At 40.3% G+C, this 20,636-nt stretch overlaps 3 protein-coding genes across 4 annotated transcripts in view; 1 reads left to right on the forward strand and 2 right to left on the reverse strand.

Moving 5' to 3' along the window:
- Positions 1–3,800, reverse strand: part of LOC125011835 (ral guanine nucleotide dissociation stimulator-like) — a 47,308-nt gene extending 43,508 nt beyond the window's left edge. Inside the window, exons 1-2 of one of the 2 annotated variants that reach the window (XM_047591246.1) lie at positions 3,108–3,800; positions 2,907–3,017 (exon numbers count right to left, since the gene is read on the reverse strand). In XM_047591246.1, coding sequence (XP_047447202.1) covers positions 2,907–2,927 — 21 coding nt within the window. In that variant the 5' untranslated portion in view covers positions 2,928–3,017; positions 3,108–3,800. Of the gene's footprint in view, positions 1–2,906 lie in introns of both variants that reach the window. The other variant, XM_047591245.1, reaches the window with a different exon arrangement.
- Positions 3,801–4,768: 968 nt separating this feature from the next.
- On the forward strand, positions 4,769–9,788 carry ptgesl (prostaglandin E synthase 2-like). Its single transcript, XM_047592059.1, has 7 exons — positions 4,769–5,138; positions 6,966–7,154; positions 7,247–7,302; positions 7,907–8,068; positions 8,279–8,479; positions 8,596–8,713; positions 8,813–9,788. The coding sequence occupies exons 1-7, from the start codon at positions 4,794–4,796 to the stop codon at positions 8,957–8,959; spliced, it is 1,218 nt and encodes a 405-aa protein (XP_047448015.1). The 5' UTR covers positions 4,769–4,793; the 3' UTR covers positions 8,960–9,788.
- Positions 9,789–10,371: 583 nt separating this feature from the next.
- On the reverse strand, positions 10,372–20,606 carry gle1 (GLE1 RNA export mediator). The gene is made up of 15 exons (XM_047592058.1): positions 20,414–20,606; positions 19,184–19,417; positions 18,940–19,101; positions 18,706–18,854; positions 18,548–18,608; positions 16,923–17,180; positions 16,573–16,795; positions 15,330–15,442; positions 14,900–15,112; positions 13,792–13,982; positions 13,570–13,699; positions 13,384–13,488; positions 13,159–13,241; positions 11,449–11,512; positions 10,372–11,054 (listed from the first exon to the last, which is right to left on the reverse strand). Exons 1-15 carry the CDS (start codon positions 20,510–20,512, stop codon positions 10,986–10,988), a joined length of 2,154 nt encoding a protein of 717 aa, XP_047448014.1. The 5' UTR covers positions 20,513–20,606; the 3' UTR covers positions 10,372–10,985.
- Between the last annotated feature and the right edge of the window lie 30 nt (positions 20,607–20,636).

A 20,636-nucleotide genomic window follows, 5' to 3' on the forward strand; every position in this document is an offset into this window, starting at 1 on the left:
AGCCAGCTCTTCATAGGGCTACATAAGATCAACCCCCTCCCTCTCCTTCTCCCCTCCCTCCCTCCCTCCTTCCTCTTCTTCTTCTACAGACACCCAGCCAGGACAGGAAGCAACAACTGTAACTCACAGGACAGCTTCCTGTGGACTCGGACAAAGACAGGACGGGTGGTGCAGGTACAGTAGAGGTCAATTCATCCAAGAAATGTGACAGAATCTTATAGCATCTAATTTGATGCTTTGATGCTTTGTTCCATTTTTTTCCAGGTAAAAAAAAAAACTAAAGCGGCCTATGTTTAAGAAAGTTGAAAACAACCAACCAACGATCATTATCTGCCAATATTCCACCAAACCTGCTAAATTAGAAAGCACTAGAGGGCTTTAATAAACTGGAAATAGTTTATTGCTAGTTATTTGTTAGCATGTGAACAAATGCTGAATAGCAGAACATGAAGCTAAGTTTCAGTGCAGGACTGCATTCTCTAGCAAAGCTAATAAACTGACAAGTGACTGTAGTACTGAATGGCTGCTATAAAGATTATAATATGGTCTGATTAAAAGTGTAATAAGGGTGAGTTTTCCTGGGATTGTATCAAATGTTTTAGATCAGAACTTAAATAAATAAAGTAACAATGTTTTTAATTTCCCTTATAAGTGTAGAGATTTCAGGCCTGAATAAAATTTCACAAACTTTATTCAGTAGTCACACTCTCATTTAGGTCAGCATGAACACACCTGCAAATGATTACATAGTCTACCCACACAAATTTGATCCAGTGTGCAAAGATTGGAGCAGTATGCTGAGTCAACAAACAGTCGAGCAAAACAAGTTAGCAAAAAGTCCAAATGCTACACGTCTGCTGTGGTTTGTAACACTTGTTCATACCAAGCACAAAACTGCTTCTCCAGACGGGAGCTTTCAAGGACAGGCCCTTCCTCCCTGTACACATTACTATGTTTGCCTCTCAAGAGAAAAACCCTGCAGTCTCAAAAGCGGAGGAGAAAAAAAAAGAACAAAAAATCTGATTCTTGTCACATTCCATCACACAAAGACAGCAGATATGATTGGAGTGAAGTCAAGCTTGGAGAACAGAGAGGTTTGTGCAGAAAAGGGTGGCAGAACAGAGATTACAGCTTTATCTACAAAAAATGTTTTAAACAAATCAGGAAATAGCATTTGCATGGAGTGGACACAGAAGAATAAGAAATGTGGGTGAGAGTGGGAGTTCAATAAGCAGAGACCCAAGAAGATGGATGGCCTACCACAACATCACAGCTGCTATGTAAGAGCATCTCAACAGAAGAAGATCCACCAGCTTTCCCTAGACCCAACCCAGCTACACCCTGATGTCAAAAGGTTGGAAGTTGTTTAAAAAGACACTTAATAAAACAGACATCCGGTAATAACAAAAGACCATAACACAGCAGCACAAGGGCATCTCAACGGGAAAGATCCACTGGCTTGACCTCAAAACAGTCATCTGTATTTCAGTATTTTGACTATTTCAGTGAGTTTTTGTCTGATTGTTGATCAGACCTGGGAGGTGTCCCTGTGTTTCAGACAAGAACTTAGCAAAGACTATCTAGTACAAATGCTAATGGCAATGCTAATTGCTAGCATGGCCGTTTATCCATACAGAATGTCAGCTGATGTAAGCTTACAACAAGGTTAAGAAATATTAAAGCCAATTCACCGTTTACAGTCTTATATTGATTACAACTTGTTAAAAATAATGATTTGTTTCTAATGTTCACTGTTTAAAGGACGTCTGTCCTGCATTTTATTAATATTTTCAATTTCAATTCAATATTTTCTGACATTTTACCAACTAAAAATTCACTTGCCAGAACCATTGATTAATGTTTCAATTGATTTTTCTGTCCATAAAATGTCACAGAAAATCTTTGTCATAATTTCCAACTTTCCAATGTAACAAATTTGAATAACTTATTTTATTAAACTGTCAAAATTGATTTAAAAAAAATTATTATTTATTATGTTAATATTATTTACTACAAAAAGGTACATCAAGTTGTCCCATGTAGGCAATGTTTTTTTAACTTGTCAGACTTTATTTTATTTATCAATAAATTACTCTGACAGCACGTAATATGTAAAATAAAAATGTTATAAATGTCTTGTATCATTCAACCAACAGCAGTTATGCAAAAAATGCATAAAAACCTCACATCTACCATAAATATTTGGTACTCATAAAATTACACAAATTTGACTAATTATATTAATTAATTGCTGCAGTTTCAATCAAATACCTTGATTTGTCCCAACTACTGCCAAAAACACCAAATATAACCCATTCACTATAATTTAAAAGAGAGAAAGACTGAACTGGTAAAATCGGCTTTTTTTTAACTGTAAAAATTAAATTAATTAATTGCCAATAAAGACGCAATATGTAAAAAATAAACAATAATTTGTAATGAAATCCCAACCAAATGCATCACATCATATATATAGCGTTTTGTAGTTTGGATTGGATTATTAAATTATTTAATTGCTGAAGCTTTTATCAAACGTCTCGATTGATTATTATTGACATACTGCAGAAATAAAATAAATCTGTCAATTCACATAATTAGGTCCAATTAGATTAATTGGTAAATAAAAAATAACCAAGTTTGATCGAAATATGTAAGGCACATTTTTTTTTACCTATTCCACAAGTATTATCTTGATTATGTTATATCACTATTACATCATTTCGGATATATCTGAAAATGGACTGTTGGTATAGCAGCTGAATGACCAATAAAAAATTACTGATCACCTAAAGCAATGCTGTACAAATTCCCCTCCGGGCCGATGCAGAAGTGGAGATTGCCTCCACAATTAAGTATGCTAATGAGCTCAGGTGTGTATTAGAATACGATTCCAATTTTTTTCCTACCTGTTTTTCCAGCATGATCATTCTCCCAGTATCATGACCTTCATGGAGTGAGTATCCATGCGAGTATCAGGTTCACCGTTAGACACAACCCTCCTCTGGCAGCATCTTGCTCTTCACGGATGAGAGAGTGGGAAAAATAAAAAATATATTCGAATGAAGGAAAAATGTTACTGACGCTCACAGCTAACTGGCTAGTGTTACCGTAGGGTGGCTAGCACATCGATGCGATGCTTTATCCTTGAGGGAAAATGTCCACTGTGACTCCAGCATGTCTTGTCAATAAAAAAGGTTTAAATTTGTGTTTTCTTCGTGGAGGGAAGCGTCACATGAGTCGGGGAACGGGGAAGGTAAGGGGGGAAACAACTGAGCTGGGGGCTAGCGAACCTTAGCTTGCTAGCGTTAGCCGGCTAAAGCCAACGGTTATCAGAATTTTATTTGTCTCCTCGTGCCTTCATCCATCGCCGCTCCCTTCCTATCACGCTCGGAAAAAGAATACACAGGGAAGGTGTCCTCGAGCATCGGCCCTCCACAGCAGCTCCTCGCCGTTGCTCGACGACGGCATCCCAGTGTGGAGCTGCAAGTCCGAGGCTAGAAAGATGTGATGTAGTGATTTGAGGAACAGTAAATGGATGATGCTGCTGCTGCTGGCTGAGGGGAATCTCCGGTATTCAGCGAGACAAGAAGCTGCTGCTTCTGTCGCCGGAAAATCGGAGAAACGACTATTCTTGAATGCACCACACGTAGAGAGGACGCAGGGGCGAAATCGACAGACGCTCTTGAACGCACCTCCTTTCAAGTTCAGTTTCTGTATAGTGAACATTCTGAAAACATTTAAAACAGAGCTAGTGTTATCCGCGACGCCCCTAACGGCCAAAACAAAACACAAATACAACGTGATAACAAAATAAAAAATATCAGCCTTGAGGGTGGTCGCGTTCTTGTTTGTTACTGTTTTCTGAAATGCAAAGTAGTTTTCTGTCGTCTTGTCATGTTTTGTAAAATATTCTACGTTCTGTAATTTTTTATTTCCGTTTTTTGTTTTATTTTATTTGTTGTGTGTATTTATGTTGAATCGTTCTGTGTAGTTTTGTTGTTTTATTTGTTATTATTATTATTAGTTGTTATCTTTTTTATTGTCTGTCAGTTTTGCTCTATACATTTTCTTCATATTTTTTGTTTTGTTTTGTGATGTTTTTATTTAGACCTTTTCATTTATCATAATACATATCATAATACAATAAAATTGTAATTGGAAGTCATGGTTATTAGTTAGATTTTAGTGGAGTCCCTTTGTGGCATTTTCTGCCAGCCTTTTTGTGTCTGGTTGTTTCTGATCTTATTGTCCCTGTTTTCACAGTGTGAATTTGTTTCTGTGTGTACATTATGTCTGTATGGTGCTTTGAATCGTGTGTACATTGTTTGTCTCCTTGAGTTGTAGTTATTACCACGTCCATCACAGTGTGGTTTGAATCTGATTCTTCAAGACCGGATTTGTTGGTGAAATTAAAGTGACAAGGACATCAGTGGATATTCTGGTTGTCTGTGGAATGTATGCATATAAACTGTCAGTTAGTGTAACGTTTACGTTAAAAAGATATGTCCCACTGTGTTTCAAATCAGTTGGTGCAGTCAATTGCACAGCAGCTCTTCCCCATTTTTTATGTAGTTTTTAAGTTTAGATGATATTAAAGCCTGTGATTCAAGCTAATGCTCACTGGCTCACTCTATTAATAAACTCATAGATTCCATCCTCAGACTGAATAATTCCTCCTGTGGTACCCTTTTGAAGCCCCTTTCCCAGATCTTTCTTTGTACGCCACTGTTGCACGCGCCCAACCTGACAGACTGTGCTCAGGGCATCACAACGCTTCACTCTTGCCCCTCGTGATGCATTGTGGGACTTTATGTAAAGCCAACATGGCAGCCGCCTGCGCCAGGAGCCTCAGTAAGGTCGGCTGGGATCTTTTGGATTCTCCAGCCGCCCACCGGCCCGGTACCTTGTCCTACCTGCTGGGGAATGCTAGTGCACATGGGTCCAGGAGGGCGTACAGTACCGGTGGGACCGGATTCCGGTCCAAACTGCTCTCCTCAGCTCGGGCAGGAGGAGGCAGGGTGCTGGGCTGCGCCTTCCTGCTCGGTGGAGGTTTGGGTTTGTATCAGACCTTGAAGCGGTCTGCTCAACAGCACCTGGCCGCGGAGGAGACCAATGTGAGCCGGTTCTCCACAGAAGAGGTCAGTTATGCAGCATACTCAGTAAACCCTAATATATTGTTAATTCAGCTGCAAAATAACGTGTTTTACGCCTATCATTTCTTGTTTCATATAAAAGGACATCGAGACATAGATTTTGAGATTGCATGCTTCAGACCTTTACATCTGCAATTAATATTTGATCCTTTTGTTTAAAAAAAGGTTAATTTGTTCCATTTAAAACAAATATATTCAGTTTATATGAAGCAGGATCAAGAATGGAATCTTAGTCTTCTCGAGTTTCCATCATTTTGTTAATAGTTTGAAAATAATTGACCTTATTGAAGCTTCATATTAACATTCATATCATTCTTCATAACTATGATCGTCACACAGTGCTGCTGTTATTGTACCCTTTGTGCATACAAGTTATTAAAAACATTGGTGGATTTTCACACAACTTCTGAGTAGACAAAGAGAGAACCAAATCAAAGTTATGAAAATCAAATCATTATACTTATGTATTTGTTTATTCAGAAACTGAGCCAGTATTACACATCTGAGTATCAGAAGTTAGTGAACCGTTTTCTAGTGTGACCACCTTGTTCAGCAGCAGAAATGTATACTTTATATTTGTGAGAGAGGAAATATGTGCAGATAGGTCTATAAGATAAAAAGGGATAATTGATCAACTTCCCAAATTATTCTTGAAGCTGAGGCTAAGAAATATTTCAGAGCAGGTGGTGGCCAGTGTGGCAGTTTAACAAAGAAATATTGTCCTGTGCTACCAAAAATATTTATTTCAGTGACAATGATCAGACAATGATCCATATGAACTAGCCTCAGTTTCAGTTAGTTTCATTTAGTTTTAGGTCATTTCACTATGATAAATGTAGCTAAATAAAAGATGCCAACGCTAAGAGCTTTACTGAGAAGTAACGTTAGCCATACAGTACTGTAGCGTCTGACTGGACGTTTAAAGGATGACGAGGAGTGATCGCAAATATTCTGTTTATTCTTTTATTTTTATTTATTGTTGGAACTGAAATAGTTACTGTCAACCATAACAACATCCACAAACTTATCTGACAGCCCTTCAGAACTTAAGACTTGACTTCATCAAAAAAAGCATAAATTAATATTATCAGACTCTAAATGTCAACCATAACACCAGGTTTCTGGCAGATAACTGTTCAAATATATCTCTGACTGCTTTTCAAATCTGTAGATACAGTCATTCACACAACAGCTCTTTGCCTTCTTCTTTTTCTTCTTTTTTTACAATTTAAATACTATTAAAGCCTGTGATTCAAACTAATGTGGCTAATCTCCATGTTCAACTGTCACTTTCTGCCACTCAGGGGCCGTAACCATGGGGACTTCAGCTAGCTGTGACGTCACGTGCATACTTTCTATACCTTCTGTAACTAGTTTCTAGAATATAACAATGCTGTTGTCAGATGGGTTCTGATCAATTTAGTAAATTAGAAAAAACGAGAAAAGGAGGCACAGGACATTTTACATGTGTTTACAGTTGTCTTCTAAATTGACAGATGGTGGTGCTGTTGCTCCTCATTTGTATTCATTCATAATTTTTGACTCTTGATTTCATTTATCGCCTCTTTAATAGCTAATGAGGAATAACAGATACTAACAGACGTGTGGAGACATGTTTATTAGGTTATGGGTTTTTTGTTGTTGTCCTGTTGGTGAAACTGTACAGATCATGGCAGTCTTCTTTTAGTCTGAATACGAAATTTTGAATATCTACAAGTATATTGATGCCCAAGCTTTTGGAATGGCACAGTTGTATATAATATTTAGTGGCTCCATCTGTAGAATCATCTTTCCTTTACTGACTTGTTGCAGAGGTCAAGAGGAGGTCTGAAGCTGACCCTGTACCAGTATAAGACTTGCCCATTCTGCAGCAAGGTGCGAGCATTTCTGGACTACTATGGGCTGCCCTATGAGATTGTGGAGGTGAACCCGGTCATGAGGAAGGAGATCAAGTGGTCAGCTTACAGAAAAGTGCCAATCCTGATGGTGGATGGTGAGCTGGTAAGACAGTTGTCATGCCAGTCAAAACATCCAGTAAAAACATCCAATAATATGCAACATTTTCAGTGACTTTTTTTTTGTCATATCTGCAGCAACTGAATGACTCATCTGTCATCATCAGCTCCCTCAAGACCCATTTAATCAATAAGTAAGTTGTGCTTACTTCAAATGTTACATTTGGTTTTCTTTTGATCATTGCAGTAAAATGTTCCGTTGAGATGCTCATAGTTCTGGAAAAATCCCACACGTTATAGTCTGGTAATCCTTCTGAATTTCATTGTGTGGTCTGTTTCCGCCAATTATGAGAAAGAAATATCTGCATCAATTTGATGGTCCCACAACCATCAGAGCTATTTTGGCTCAACTGCTGTTAGTGTTCTTTCCATCACCCCATGAAGCCCTGCACAAATGTTTTGACTGGCCCAGCAGATCTGCTCTAGAACGTAATCAGTTCTCCAGCATCCTGACCAAATTTTCACTAGAAAAGATTTTTAGGTGGGGGGCGTTTTAGTTTCCCAGCTAGCATATTCCAACTTTTCAAATGTCACTTTTTTTGTTAAACATGGCAGTAAACTTAATATATGTGGGTTTGGTCAAAACAAGACCCTTTTTGACATATTTTATAGTCCAAAAACAAATCATAGGCATGACAAAAATAATACCCAAACGTGTCTGTAAGGTTTAACTTCATGATAAACAATCAAAACGGAACAAAGCAAAGCAGACTCTAATAAATGCCTTTGTCAATGGAGAATGTCCAGGGAGAAAAACCTGTCTGAAATCCTTCGTTGCTACCCGGAGATGAAGTCCACAAACGACAGGGGGAAGGAAGTGACAGAGTACAACAACAAGTACTGGCTGATGCTAAACGAGAATGAGACCGCCACGGTTTACCCCAAGAAGGAAATGCAGACGTAAGTCCAGACCTGCTGCTCTCACCCAAACTGCCTGGTTTTATCAGTGTTATTTTTATTTTTTAAAGGTGTGGCTATGACGTTGACCAATTGCAGTGGAGCATGCGTGCTCTCTGACTGGTGATTGGACAGCTGATTTAAAACCTGCAAGGATATGGAAGTGTAAACTAAGTTGCACAACTAATTGACTTCTTGTGTTGGTTTTTCCAGAGAGGAGATGAAGTGGCGTAAGTGGGCTGATGAGTGGCTCGTGCACCTCATATCTCCCAATGTGTACCGAACTACTGGCGAAGCGCTGGCCTCCTTCGACTACATCGTCCGCGAGGGCAAATTTGGTTCTGTTGAAGGTTTCTTTGCCAAATATGTTGGCGCTGCAGCCATGTTCCTCATCTCCAAACGGCTGAAAAGTCGGTACGGTATCTGTTTTCAACCATGGCACAACCATGGTTTTCAACTGCTCACTATCCCTTGCTGTTCTGGTAGAGATTAAGCCGAGGTTTGATTTTCATTCCTCTTGTTCTGGACAGACACAACCTGCAGGACGATGTCAGGCAGGATCTCTACAAGGCCGTTAATGACTGGGTTTCAGCCATCGGAAAGAGCAGGCAGTTCATGGGTGGAGATAAACCCAACCTGGCAGACCTGGTGAGGATATACACCTCTACCCCACAGTTTACCCGGACGTACACTCTCAAGTACTGTTATTAAATAGTGGCTTTTCTCTCCCGTTGCCCCTGTCCGCAGGCCGTGTTCGGTGTCCTCAGAGTGATGGAGGGCCTGCAGGCGTTTGACGACATGATGGAGAACACCAAAGTCAAACACTGGTACAACCGCATGGAGAAGGCCACGCTAAACCACGAGGGTTCAGCAGCGGCCAAATCCAGCCACTGAACAGTGACACCTCCAAGAAGATCCGCCTCTTTTGTTGGGATTTTCACCAGACTCCATGTGAGAAATGCGTGTGAGCCTATTGATCTGGGTGAATGAATCAACTGCAGACATTCATGTAGATGGAGAGGTCTCACACACAGAAACTTAAAGCTGTAAGATATTACATTTTAGGAGGAAACCATCAAATCTGCTGCTCTTATTTAATGAGATTCTCTGACATCTACTGTCATTTCTGGCTATTTCATACAAACATGTTTGATTTATTTAGTTTTACTGGGAATTGAATGTCTGACTTATTTCCCATTCCATAGTCAGACGGCGTAAAGGCATCAACAGATGTCCAAAAGCTGAGAGCTTCCTCAAAGCCCAGATGTTGGATTTACATACAGATAAATAGAGGAAAAAAATATCTGTATCTCTACTGTAAAAATGTTGAGATTTTTTCCTTAAATATTGCGCTCCTTTTAAAAGCGGTTAGTGTTTGGTACGATTGGAAAAAGACAAAGATCTGTAATAAACTGAACTCTATTTAAACGGTTCATTAACTTTGTTTTTTCTGCACTCATTCAAAGTTTAATTTTAGGCTCAGCAGCTTTTATATTTAATTTGGCGTTTATTTTTTTGTCAAACAATGCAGGATCAGTACAGCAGCGAGGTGGTGATAAGTTCTCAACTCGTGCTCTCGTTTGAGGTGAAAAAATCTAAATAAAATGTAAGAATGAACTTAACATGCAATCCTTTAACTGCAAAAATAATTACTGAATTGATTGTTTGAAAACCCAAATGTGCATAGTTGTAAAAATGTCAAATAAAAAAAGGAAACCTTGAATTTAGTTTTTATTTCTGGGCAATGACAGCATTGGTGTCCATGAGGTGTTGCACATTTTGTCTACAGATTGTGTAGATTGTGATGTTTGAAAACACATTTTGTAGTTGCACAGACCGATCCGCCAAAACATTATGACTTCTGACAGGAGGGTGGGTTGTATTATGGCCCAAGTGAACATTTTGTCCTCCAAGTTGAAGCAGGAGAAATGATCAAGTCACGGATGCAGACCATGTCCACCCTTTGATTGAAACACAATTCCCTGATGGTTTCCTTTCAGCAGGATAATGCTGCCTTGTTCAGGAAAGGTTGGAGATGGTGTTGCCTTCAAATAACCCAAATTTCAGTCCAATTCCCAGCATCTCAGGGATATTCTGGGCAAACAAGTCAAAGGGTCTTCAACTCTCAGTTTGCTATACTACAACAAGGACCTACCGAGTACATCTTGGTACCAGATACCACAGCACACTGTTAGAGGTCTGGAGGAGTCCATGCCTCATAGGGTCAGGACCAAAACAGTATTAGGCCATAATGTTATGGCTGATCAGAGGACAGTTTTATAAGGAGAAAAAAAGGACACAAAATGTAACAAACTCTTTGATGTGGTTTTATTTCAGACATTTGGTTTGTAGATTTGCACAACTCCTCAGCATTGCATTCACTTTTAATTTCAGGATCAGTTTTTGATTATTAAACTCTTCATCAGCGGTTTGATCTTTATTCCACACAGTGGATTCATGAAAAAATATATACGCGTCAAAAAGTCCAAATCATTTCATTTTCATCAAATCATTTGAACAGTGAGTGTCAAGAATAAACAAACAGTTGTAATCTTGCTTTAGCTCACAGGAATAAAAACATAACACACTCAGACTCAGATCCAGGCATTTCTCTCTCACACACACACAAAAAAAAAAAAAAAAACATTTCTTATTCGATGTGTTTCTTCATTACTGGATGGCTTGAACAGATGTTGGGAGTATTGTTTTTTTGGGGTAAACTTCCAGAAGTGCTCCCTTCATTATTTCAAGGATTTCAGTGTCGTTTGACCTCCAGTGTGTCGCCGCCCTCAAGAGATCAGCTCTTTGAATAAACACCGCCAGCACAACATTTGACTTCTTCTTGCTTTCACAGAAGCCTGCCTCTATTAAAGAGCGTCCAGCATCAACACCGAGCATGGCTGCCCATCCTCCTCCTCGGTCATGACCTCCAGAACGAGGAGCTCAGCTGACCTTTGGGCGGACTGATCTGTCGGCTCTGTAGTGACATCTGCAGATTCAAAGATTGACAAAAACACTCTTAGCATAAATGTCAGACAGACGAGACAGTTTTTGAAAGTTCTTCTTTGACTCCCTATCTGAAAAGATGACACCCTTTTAATTTGTGGTTACACTATATGCTTACAACTGACTTTTCATATCATATTTATTTATTTATTTATTACCATTTCTCACAAACAGACATCCTCACAAACTGCATGACGAGAGGATGCCATGAAACAATTAAATCCAATTAAATCATAGTAATAATTTTGAATTTCCCCAATGGGGATCAATAATGTATTATCTTAATACGTGTGTTGTTGTAGGAATTGCGGCTAATCAGTAATGAATCCAGAACGTTCCTGAGAATCATCATGATTTCATGAATTATGCTACCGTACCTCTAGAAACTGTTTGAGTCTGATGACGGAACCCATCTGTCCACTGCTGGTCACTGCCTCGATTCTAGAAAGACACATTTCAGTCATCAGGCAGAGCAGGCTTAAAGCTACCGGCAAAGTGTTTGACCTGTTAGTTCAGTATGATTTAACCTCTTGAGAGCAATACATGAAATCATGTACAATTCCAAAACTATCGGGTCCTTATGCATGATGCTGGTCTCTATGGGTAGGTACAACTTTCACATTGTTGGTAACATTGTGCCTGTCACCATGTTTGATTATTTGTGATAAAGTAAAGAAGGAATTGACATTTTTATCCTCATCTAATATTTCTTATAGAGTTTGTAATTTGTAATTCCAGAATTTACACATATTCTGCAAAGGTTTCCGTAAACACGACCAGGTGGACTCACCATTTGGCCATTTGGATAACCAAAGTTCACCATAATATATTATCTCTTGAAAGGGAATCTGGCTACAAAATAGAGCTGATTCCCATTATAGGAGGTAATGTAGACATATTTTCAACCTTTGGCCATTTTATTTAGCCTGTGGATTATGTTCTAAAATTGTGCACATTATAGACTACATGAAAAAGTTTGCTCTTTTGTGGCTGTTGTTCACACATTTAACCCAGACAAACAAGTCAGCAAGGAATGGTACATACTGTCGTACGGATCTCTGTGGCTATTCAACAGTGGCACTGTGTTTGTTATTTGAAGTGCTACCATTAGCCCATGGGATGCAGACAAAGGACCATGTCCCTTTTGTATTAACTGGTTAGCTCCAGGTATGTGATGCTTTAAATTGATTTTATCTTCCATTTTCAATGTCCCATATATATTTACAGGGCTATATTATTCAAGTAAAATGTGAAAATTAGTTGTTGTTGTTTTTTTTTTTTTAAATACGCTTGATTGAGGAGCGGCCGTTGTATCCGGTGGTATGTTCCTGCTATCAACTGCTCGCACTGTCTGTGTCCCCTGAGCTGCCCAGAGTGAGGCCTAAGTGCTCTGGATGCCAGGCTGAGAATCCAGCTAAACCTCCAAAGAAGTCCTGGGGATGCCAACCTGGAGTTAGCGGAGAAGAAACTTCGTGTCAGTGGTGCCGTCTGTCTTCAAGGGGATCGTAAGGTCTTCGGCAGCAGGACTGATGGACTGTGTGCGCTCGGAGGGAGATCTGGTTCACAGGACCACAGTTCGTCTGTCCCTGGATTCAGACTCTACAGGCGGACATGCTCCATTTGAATTTACATCCCTCCCTCCAAGTGCAAGGAGACGCCATCCGACACGATTGATGCCGCTGTTGCTATGCAACTGGTCAAACGCCCGAACACCTTGGACACTGTTTTTGCCAACTTGTATATAGGCCTGATGCTAATTTCTATTATTCTCTCTAAATCTTTTGATTACATAGTTTATTTTTATTTAATTTGATCTCATTTGTTTTATGTTTCTTGTGTTGGTTACTTTTATGTGCAATGAAGTTACGGTGACATGGTAATTTCCCTCATGGATCATTAAAGTCTGTCTAAGTCCAAGTCTTTTTAAATAAAATATGATTGGACAGTTGTTTTTGTAGGTTTCAACTCCTGATATTTTAAAGAGATTAACAGAAACATGTATGACCTCATACATGACTTACATAACATTCTGCTAAATCCAATACTGGGTTTGTAGAGTTGACGGGATTATAATAGTAATTATGTACCTGGGAAAGTATTCCTCCTTTAAAATCAGGATGAGTTTCCAGAACTGAGCCTGATACTGCTTCATCAAAGCATTACCACAAACCTGGAAAAGAAGAAACAGCAACATGCGCGTTACACCTTTTGGAAGCTGAACAATTCAGGATACAGATTAGAATTTAGAGCAAGAGAGTAGAAACATATAGACGTGATGTGTCCTGTTTAAGGTGCTAAAGGGACAGACTCACCTCCAGGAAGTCAAACAGAAGCGTCGCTGTAATGTCTGCCAGAGGCTCCATGTTGAGCATCTGAGCCAACCAGCGCCATCCGTGGTTCAGACCGTGAGGAACAGACTGAAGCGCAACACAAGAGTGACTCACTGTGACGTGCAGATGGAAATAATTAGATGCAACAGAAGAAGTGAGAGTTTTTACCTCCTGCTTTGAGCTGTACGGCCACCTCAGCTGGATGATGGCAGCGTAGAGACGGATCATCCCCGACATCCTCTTCAAGAAACTGTCCTGGCCCTCCACTCCGGAGTCATCCACGCGGTATCCAAGAATCCTGTTGAGGAGAACACGCGACATGAACCCATGTGCCCTCCTCGCCACGTCATCTACAATGTGGGTGAAGGGAAACATTTCCGAGCTCCTCACCTTTGGTATTCCTCCACAGGTGTGCCGTCTTTCATGGGGGGGTAATGTGGGACGGAATAAGGGCATTTCTTGTGAAGGTGGGCAAGGATGAGGTCTCCCACTCGAGAGTGAAGCTCCCAGATGCCAGAGGCCACCACAGCGATGGGGAAGGCAGCTTCATGGTGAGCTGCCACTTCCTCCTCTCCTTGTTTCTGTCATCACAAAATGTTTCTTTTCATAATTAACACAAATACTTGGAATACGACAGAACAGTCTAATATTTTCTGCTACTAATAGATATACAGGGCTGCTTAAAAATGTGATTTTTTTACATACAAGTCCCGAAAGTAGACAATCACACAAATGAAGCAGAAATCTTATACTTGTGTATTTGTGTAAATAAATTGTGAAAATAAGACAATATTACATATCTGTGAGGTGCAAATGTGCTTGAACCCTTGTGCAGCAGCTAAACATTTCTGATAGCTGCTGGCTAGTGGTCTCCAGATGTTGGAGAGTTTCCTCATATGAACCTCTTTCTTTAAGTGCTTCCATAACATTTCTATTGGATTAAGGTTCTATTTTTTTTTTTTTTTACCCAAAATATTTAACTCACTGTGACACAAATAGGAGAAGGGCCTCAAAGTACAGCAGGATGGATTTCAGCCATTTTCAATTTTTTGCTAAAGATTTTTTTCCCTTCTCTAAACCTAAAGAATTTTTGTGTACATAACTGAACCAAGTCTGTAAAAATTCTATAAAGCACTGTTTAGTTTACAAGATATCCACTGATGAAATTCAGCAGAACTGCCAGTTTTTCAGCCATGTTCAGTTTGACTTAACAATTCTGCTTGTGGGTATTTCAGCTGCTTCCTTTTGTTGACTGAGAAACTACTGTGACAACCGTCAGTTGTCATTTACCTGTTAATTTAAGTTCTAGCTTTGGTGCTAAATGTATTGTTAACTTAAGCTTCATTTCCAATTTCCCACCATTTTTATGTCACCTCAAATTATTTTACGTTTGAACGTCACATGTAGCTAATCAACCATCAGATAAGCAGTCCGACGAGCAGGATGCCCATACTGCGCCACAAAATGGCAGCTTTAACATAAAGCGGAAGAAACTCACCACAAACTTCTCAGCCAGTTTGTAGCTGACGAAGTCCAGGCCCTGAGGATGGTGTGAAGTGGAGATGGACTTTCCTCCCGACACCACCGCTCGCCCCGACAGCAGCTTGTCGATCTTGTCAAAGATCTCCCTGAGCTGGGATCCTGAGTTGCTGGCGATTTGGCTGACAGGGATGGTGGCTGCTTTCTGCAGCTCCAGCTTCAGTTTCTTGGTCTGAGTCCAAAGAGAAGACAGACGAAACCATTTAATAACAAATAAAACCAGAATGTGTTCGATGTCTCTTATGAAACTCATTTTGGACAATACTTTGCTGAGGGTACGGTTGAACAACATCTAAACACGCCACATAATGTAGTATACATTTCATAAACTGGTCAAAGAACGATGGATCATGAGGAAATGAACATCCTGAAACATCATGCAGTCCCACCTGGGCGTCTCTGGGTGAATTGAGTTGTTCGAAGGACTGAGTGCACCCAGCAGCCAACTCCTGCAGCTCCTTGTACCATTTCAACGTGCTTTCTTCAGCACTGTTCTGCAGCCCTGTTGGAAGTTCAATGTGAAATGTTAAATAAGATATAATAATAATTACTCTCAGTTCTTATTTTTATTATTATTGTATATTATATATTATTACTATCGTAGACATTCACTTTAAAATATTGACATGTCTGTCACAGTTGTAAACTTTATCAACTCAGAAATAACAAAGAAATACAATCAGGTTTAACTATATTTCAACTCAGGTTAGACTCAGGAAAGACTGAAGTAATTTGAGAAATAATGCAGGAACAAAATTTTGACCTTCTGACTTTTATGACTCAAGTTAAACTCCAAACTCTGAAATAACCCTGGAATAACTCTGGTTTTACCTCAGGAACAGTTCAGGAATAATTCATGAGTAACTCCAGGAAGTAACTAAATAACAACTGTTGTTAATTAGGAATAACTCAAGTATAAATCAATAATCACTTTAGATTGATTCAGGAATAATTTAGGAATAACTGTGGTGTTAGTCCTGGTACTGCAAACTGTATAAGAAATAACAAATATTAAAAAGTTGCTCAAGAAGTTTATTTTTCCATTTAGTTTCCGAGCTAGAGAGTCGCCATTCTGAAGTGACAACTTTGACAGTGACGTGTGCTTGCTTTCTAGTTTATGAATGTCATTTGGCTGCTGTAATTTCTGGCTTGGTTGAGAATTAGGCCACAGGTGTTCATGTCATATTACCACCAAAAAGTTTTGTTTCCCTGTCTGGCTGCTAGCGTGTTTAAGCATCCTGTCCCTGTGGTGGACTGATGCTTCTGTGCCACACGGTAGGAGGACAGGTTTGAGGTCGGTGAAATAAAAAAAATAAAAAAAAATTGATCCACTTGGTTGGCATTTAATGGCCTTTATATTTATATCACTGTGCGTCTTTCACTATATGACTAAAATTATCTTTCTTCCACCCTCCATCTCTTGCTATCTGTCTTTTTCTAACTATTTCTATCACTGTCTACCATTATCAGAATCGTTCAAGCCGAAACAACAAGCCGAAGTTTTCTTTTTATGAGTGTTTCATGTGTGCATTTAATGGAGTAAAACTCCATCTACTGATAATAAGTTAGAACTTAAGGAAAAGTTCAACAGTGGCAGCACTTTAAGTGATTCTACACTAGAGCCTCCTTCACCTCGTCTCTTTGCCTTCTCCTTGGCCGACTGCGCCGCCTTCTTCTGAGCTTCCTGTTGCGCCTGCAGCTCCGCCTGCTTCCTGCGCTCCTCCTCCTGCTCCTGCTCTTTCTTCTTCTTCTCTTGAGCCTTAGCCGCCTCCTCCTGCATCAGCCGGATCAGGGTCCTCATGTCGTGTAGTGCTCGTTCTGCCACATTCATGTCCTCCACACTGGGGAAATCTCCCTGGAAAGAGAGTGTGTGTCTTATCGTTACATCTTGGATATATGATTTTCAACACCAATTACACCCAATTAGTGCACAGTTACAGTAATTATTTCAGGTGAACCAGTAAAATATCGGTTTGACTGACCTCAGCAGTCTTTCGCACCACTTCTGACACCTGAGAGCACAGCTGGTTCCCACGGGTGCTGTAGGAGCTGAGGTTGGCTGATGGGAGGCTGGCCTTGGTCTGGCTGGATGGCTCTAGCAGCTGGTTGAGCTGTAGGACCTCCTCCTGGATGGTGTTGAGGTTGCGAAGTCTCTCCCTGCCCTCCGTCTGCCGCTGCTTCTCAAGCTCTGCCTCCCGAAGACGCTGCAGCTGGGCCTCCCTCAGTCGCAGGTTCAGGATCTGACGGCACAGACAAATTAAGCAAAAGGCTGGAAACAGTCAGAGCACAAGTGTCTTTGAGCAATGAAAAGGATCAAGTTTACAAGTTTACAGGAGTCAAATTCTCTGACAAATATGTGTGTTAGACATCAAGAATAAATTGATGAAACAATTATTAGCATAAACAAACGGATGAAAATGAACCAAATGAATCTAATGAACCGGCGTGAAAATAACTCATCTTATTTCTACTAAACTATGGCAGGGACGTGCTCTACGACACTGGGGTAATGGCGGTGTATTTCTCCACAACGTGAAGAGTCAAGCTGCACTTTTAACACGTAATAATACCTAGTTTATACTACTGTGGAGGTACACGAGGACCTCACATGGACCCTCCACTGGTGAGAGTCATTCATACTTGTGCACTCGTCAGCCTGACTTGACACCCAAACGCTAGACTGAGACTTTTGCTGAAATCCACAGAAATTTTGTCGAAAGCGAGTCATCTCCAAACCTCCTCATTTAACTGTACTGATCCCTTATTGATCCAAAACAATCATTTCGACAACTGTGTAGATAGAGAAGCAGCTGGAAATACTAAAGTGGAAATTGCTCTGCAATCTTATTTGTATAAACGCTACCCAGCAACATTAGATTGAAAGTCAACTGTTGACTATAAATTAGATTTATTCGCCGATACTTTATGTAATCTTTCCTACGTTTGTAAAGAGAAAGCCACGTCTCAACAGCATGTTTAGTCTTCCTGTAGATGACCTGCACAGGCTGCTGCTGTCTGATGCTAAACCCAATATCCCTGTTGTAACTTAAACATTATGACACAAAACGCAATGTTTTTAACCTAAACATGTATTTGTGATCACATCATTTTACTTTATCTCCATGGAAACAGTTAATCTCTGATCAGAATGGTTGATCAGGTTGGATAAATACTGATGTATAAGTATAAGCTATGTCTTTATGTAAAGAACAAATGATGATGCATATCTAATGGCCTCTAAATAGAAAGACATTTAGAGATGATACAGGTTTCCAATGAAAGCTTAAATGATAACTTACTGCTAGCACTGTAGCCTTGTTGTGACACATTTTTCTGTGAAATGTTTTCATAAATTAAAGCACTTAAAAACGATATATATGTCCTCTTTTTAGAATAAAGATTCATGCTTACTTAGGCATATTGTTGAATTTTCAGGTGATGTGATGGAGTAATCCTCCATCCTCCATTAGTGTAACTAATTAAGGAGCGATAACTAAATAAAGTAAGTACTTTTTTTTTTTTAAAGTAACTTGTAATGTGTGACGATTCCTTTTTTTTCAGTAACCACCCCAACACTGATGCCAAAAGTATCTCTTCACAATCATACCTTCATCCTGTGTCGCTGCTCTTCTTTCAGCTTCTCCTGTCGGCCCATGCTCTCTTTAGTTCTGCAGAAATAAGAGCATTTCAAATTTGAAACACGATAGTAAAAATAAAAAGAACATTGGTAATTCTATTTGCATGCTTGTTGTCGTTGTCCCTTACTCTCTGTCCATCATGTCCCTCACACTCTGATATTCCTGCCTCTGCTTCAGCTCCATGAGCTCCTCGAAGCGTTTCAGCTGCTCAGACTCAGCGTTTGCCACCTCCACTGCCAGCTTCTCCTGCATCTCCTGCCGCAGCATGACCGCCAGCTGCACCAACAGATTGAACAAGTTAGTCAGGTGAGGTACCTTTACCGTCTTACTGTACAAGAAGTGAAGACTTAGCATGTCCAACCTTGGCCTTTTCTCGCTGTTCCTCCTTAAGTCTGAGAATGTGGCCAGCCGTCTCCATGGCTTTGGGCGACAGCAGGGAAATAACGGGTGGTGACACAGGGCTGGACACTTGCAGTATGTTGTCTGCCTCTGGGTTTTCATCTTTTGTCTCCTCTGTGACAGTCTGCAGCACAGTAATGAGGTGAAAGGGGTCAGGAGTCATAATAAAAGTTCTAAAAGGGATTCATTAAAGGTGAGAGGTTCACCTCGTTCTTTAAAGATGCCTCGGCACACAGTGCTGCATTCTTGGCGTTGATGTCGGCGATGGATCCTGTGGAGGAGATGGAGGCTGCAGTCTCCTCCGAGGGACTGGGGCTGGAGTCTCCAGAGAGGGAGCCCAGGAAGGAGGACCTCTGTAGGGCTGCTGAGCTGGTCCGGTCCAATATGACCCCAGAGTGCGAAGACAAGCCCAGGGCCTCTTTACAACCTGTCAAAATATGCTGCAAGGGCACAAGAGCGCGACAATCAGAGAAACTCTACATGCAAAAAAAATGGACAATAACAAATTATACATGAATTAGACGGGTTAGGAGAGGACGTAAGACAAGGCCTGGACTCCTCCAGACACCTGGAGGTGTTCTGTGGTATCTGGTACCAACAGGTTAGCAGTAGATCCTTTAAATAATGCACATGAGATGTGGACGCCTCTTTGGAATGTGCTTGTTTTTATCCGAATTGACAACTGGGGAATTTGGGGGGCAAGTTTAACACCTTGAACTTGTTGTGTTCCTCAAACCACTCCTGAACCATTGTTGCTTGGTGGAAACAGTGGTGGAAACAGTGGAAACGGCCTGCATTGTTGCTACATGTGAAAGTAACACTGACGTGAATGGAAGGATCTCCCAGCAGAACACTATCCAAAGACTCACACTGCCTTTACCGGCCTGTCTTCCTTCCATAATCACTATTCCCTCTTGTTTTTCTCACTCTTTGACCGTTTTTGACCTGTAGACCAGGTACATTGCACCAGAGAAGCAGTTCTGGAGTTCTCAAAATCTTCCTATTCTTTCCACTTGAATATTTTTCCTGCAGCTAACGTCAACTCCAAGAACAAAATCTTCACCTTCTGAGCGTTAAATATCCTATAAGTGGTCATAATATTGTGGCCGGTCCTTGTATGTATAGACTGGAAAACTATGCGACTAACTGGTGAAGTCAGAGTTAAAGCTAAATGCTGCCTTCTTTGCATTTTCACTGGAGTCGAACTATAATGTAGCATAGGGCCCTCAACGTGTATTTGAATATTTAACGTTAGCTATTTGCTTTCCACCACAACCCACTATTGAACATTTGCCATTTAACATTCGACAGTGCACAGTCTCGGCTAAAGAATTAAACTGCTTTACTAAATAACTCACACTGTCTTTTGGTTTGTTTATCAAGGTAAACAAGCCACAGCCCGGCCGGCTAACGTTAGCTAACTAGCCACATCTCACCTCTCCTCTTTGAGACCAGAGCGGGTCGAAGGTGATTTTCCCCTTTGGTGAATTCTTTAAGGCCTGTAAAGTTTCCCATCGTAGATTTTCAGAAGGCATCGCGACTATAAAAAGCTTTTAACTGCTACTGATAGCTGTCGGTTAAGTTTGAAATCCTCCTCATGGGGTAACATAAATGACGATCCGACCAGAAACCCTCCAATCGCTGTCGATTTAATGTTCC

This window comes from Mugil cephalus, chromosome 8 (genome assembly GCF_022458985.1).
Source record: "Mugil cephalus isolate CIBA_MC_2020 chromosome 8, CIBA_Mcephalus_1.1, whole genome shotgun sequence".
In the NCBI taxonomy this organism is placed as follows: domain Eukaryota; kingdom Metazoa; phylum Chordata; class Actinopteri; order Mugiliformes; family Mugilidae; genus Mugil; species Mugil cephalus.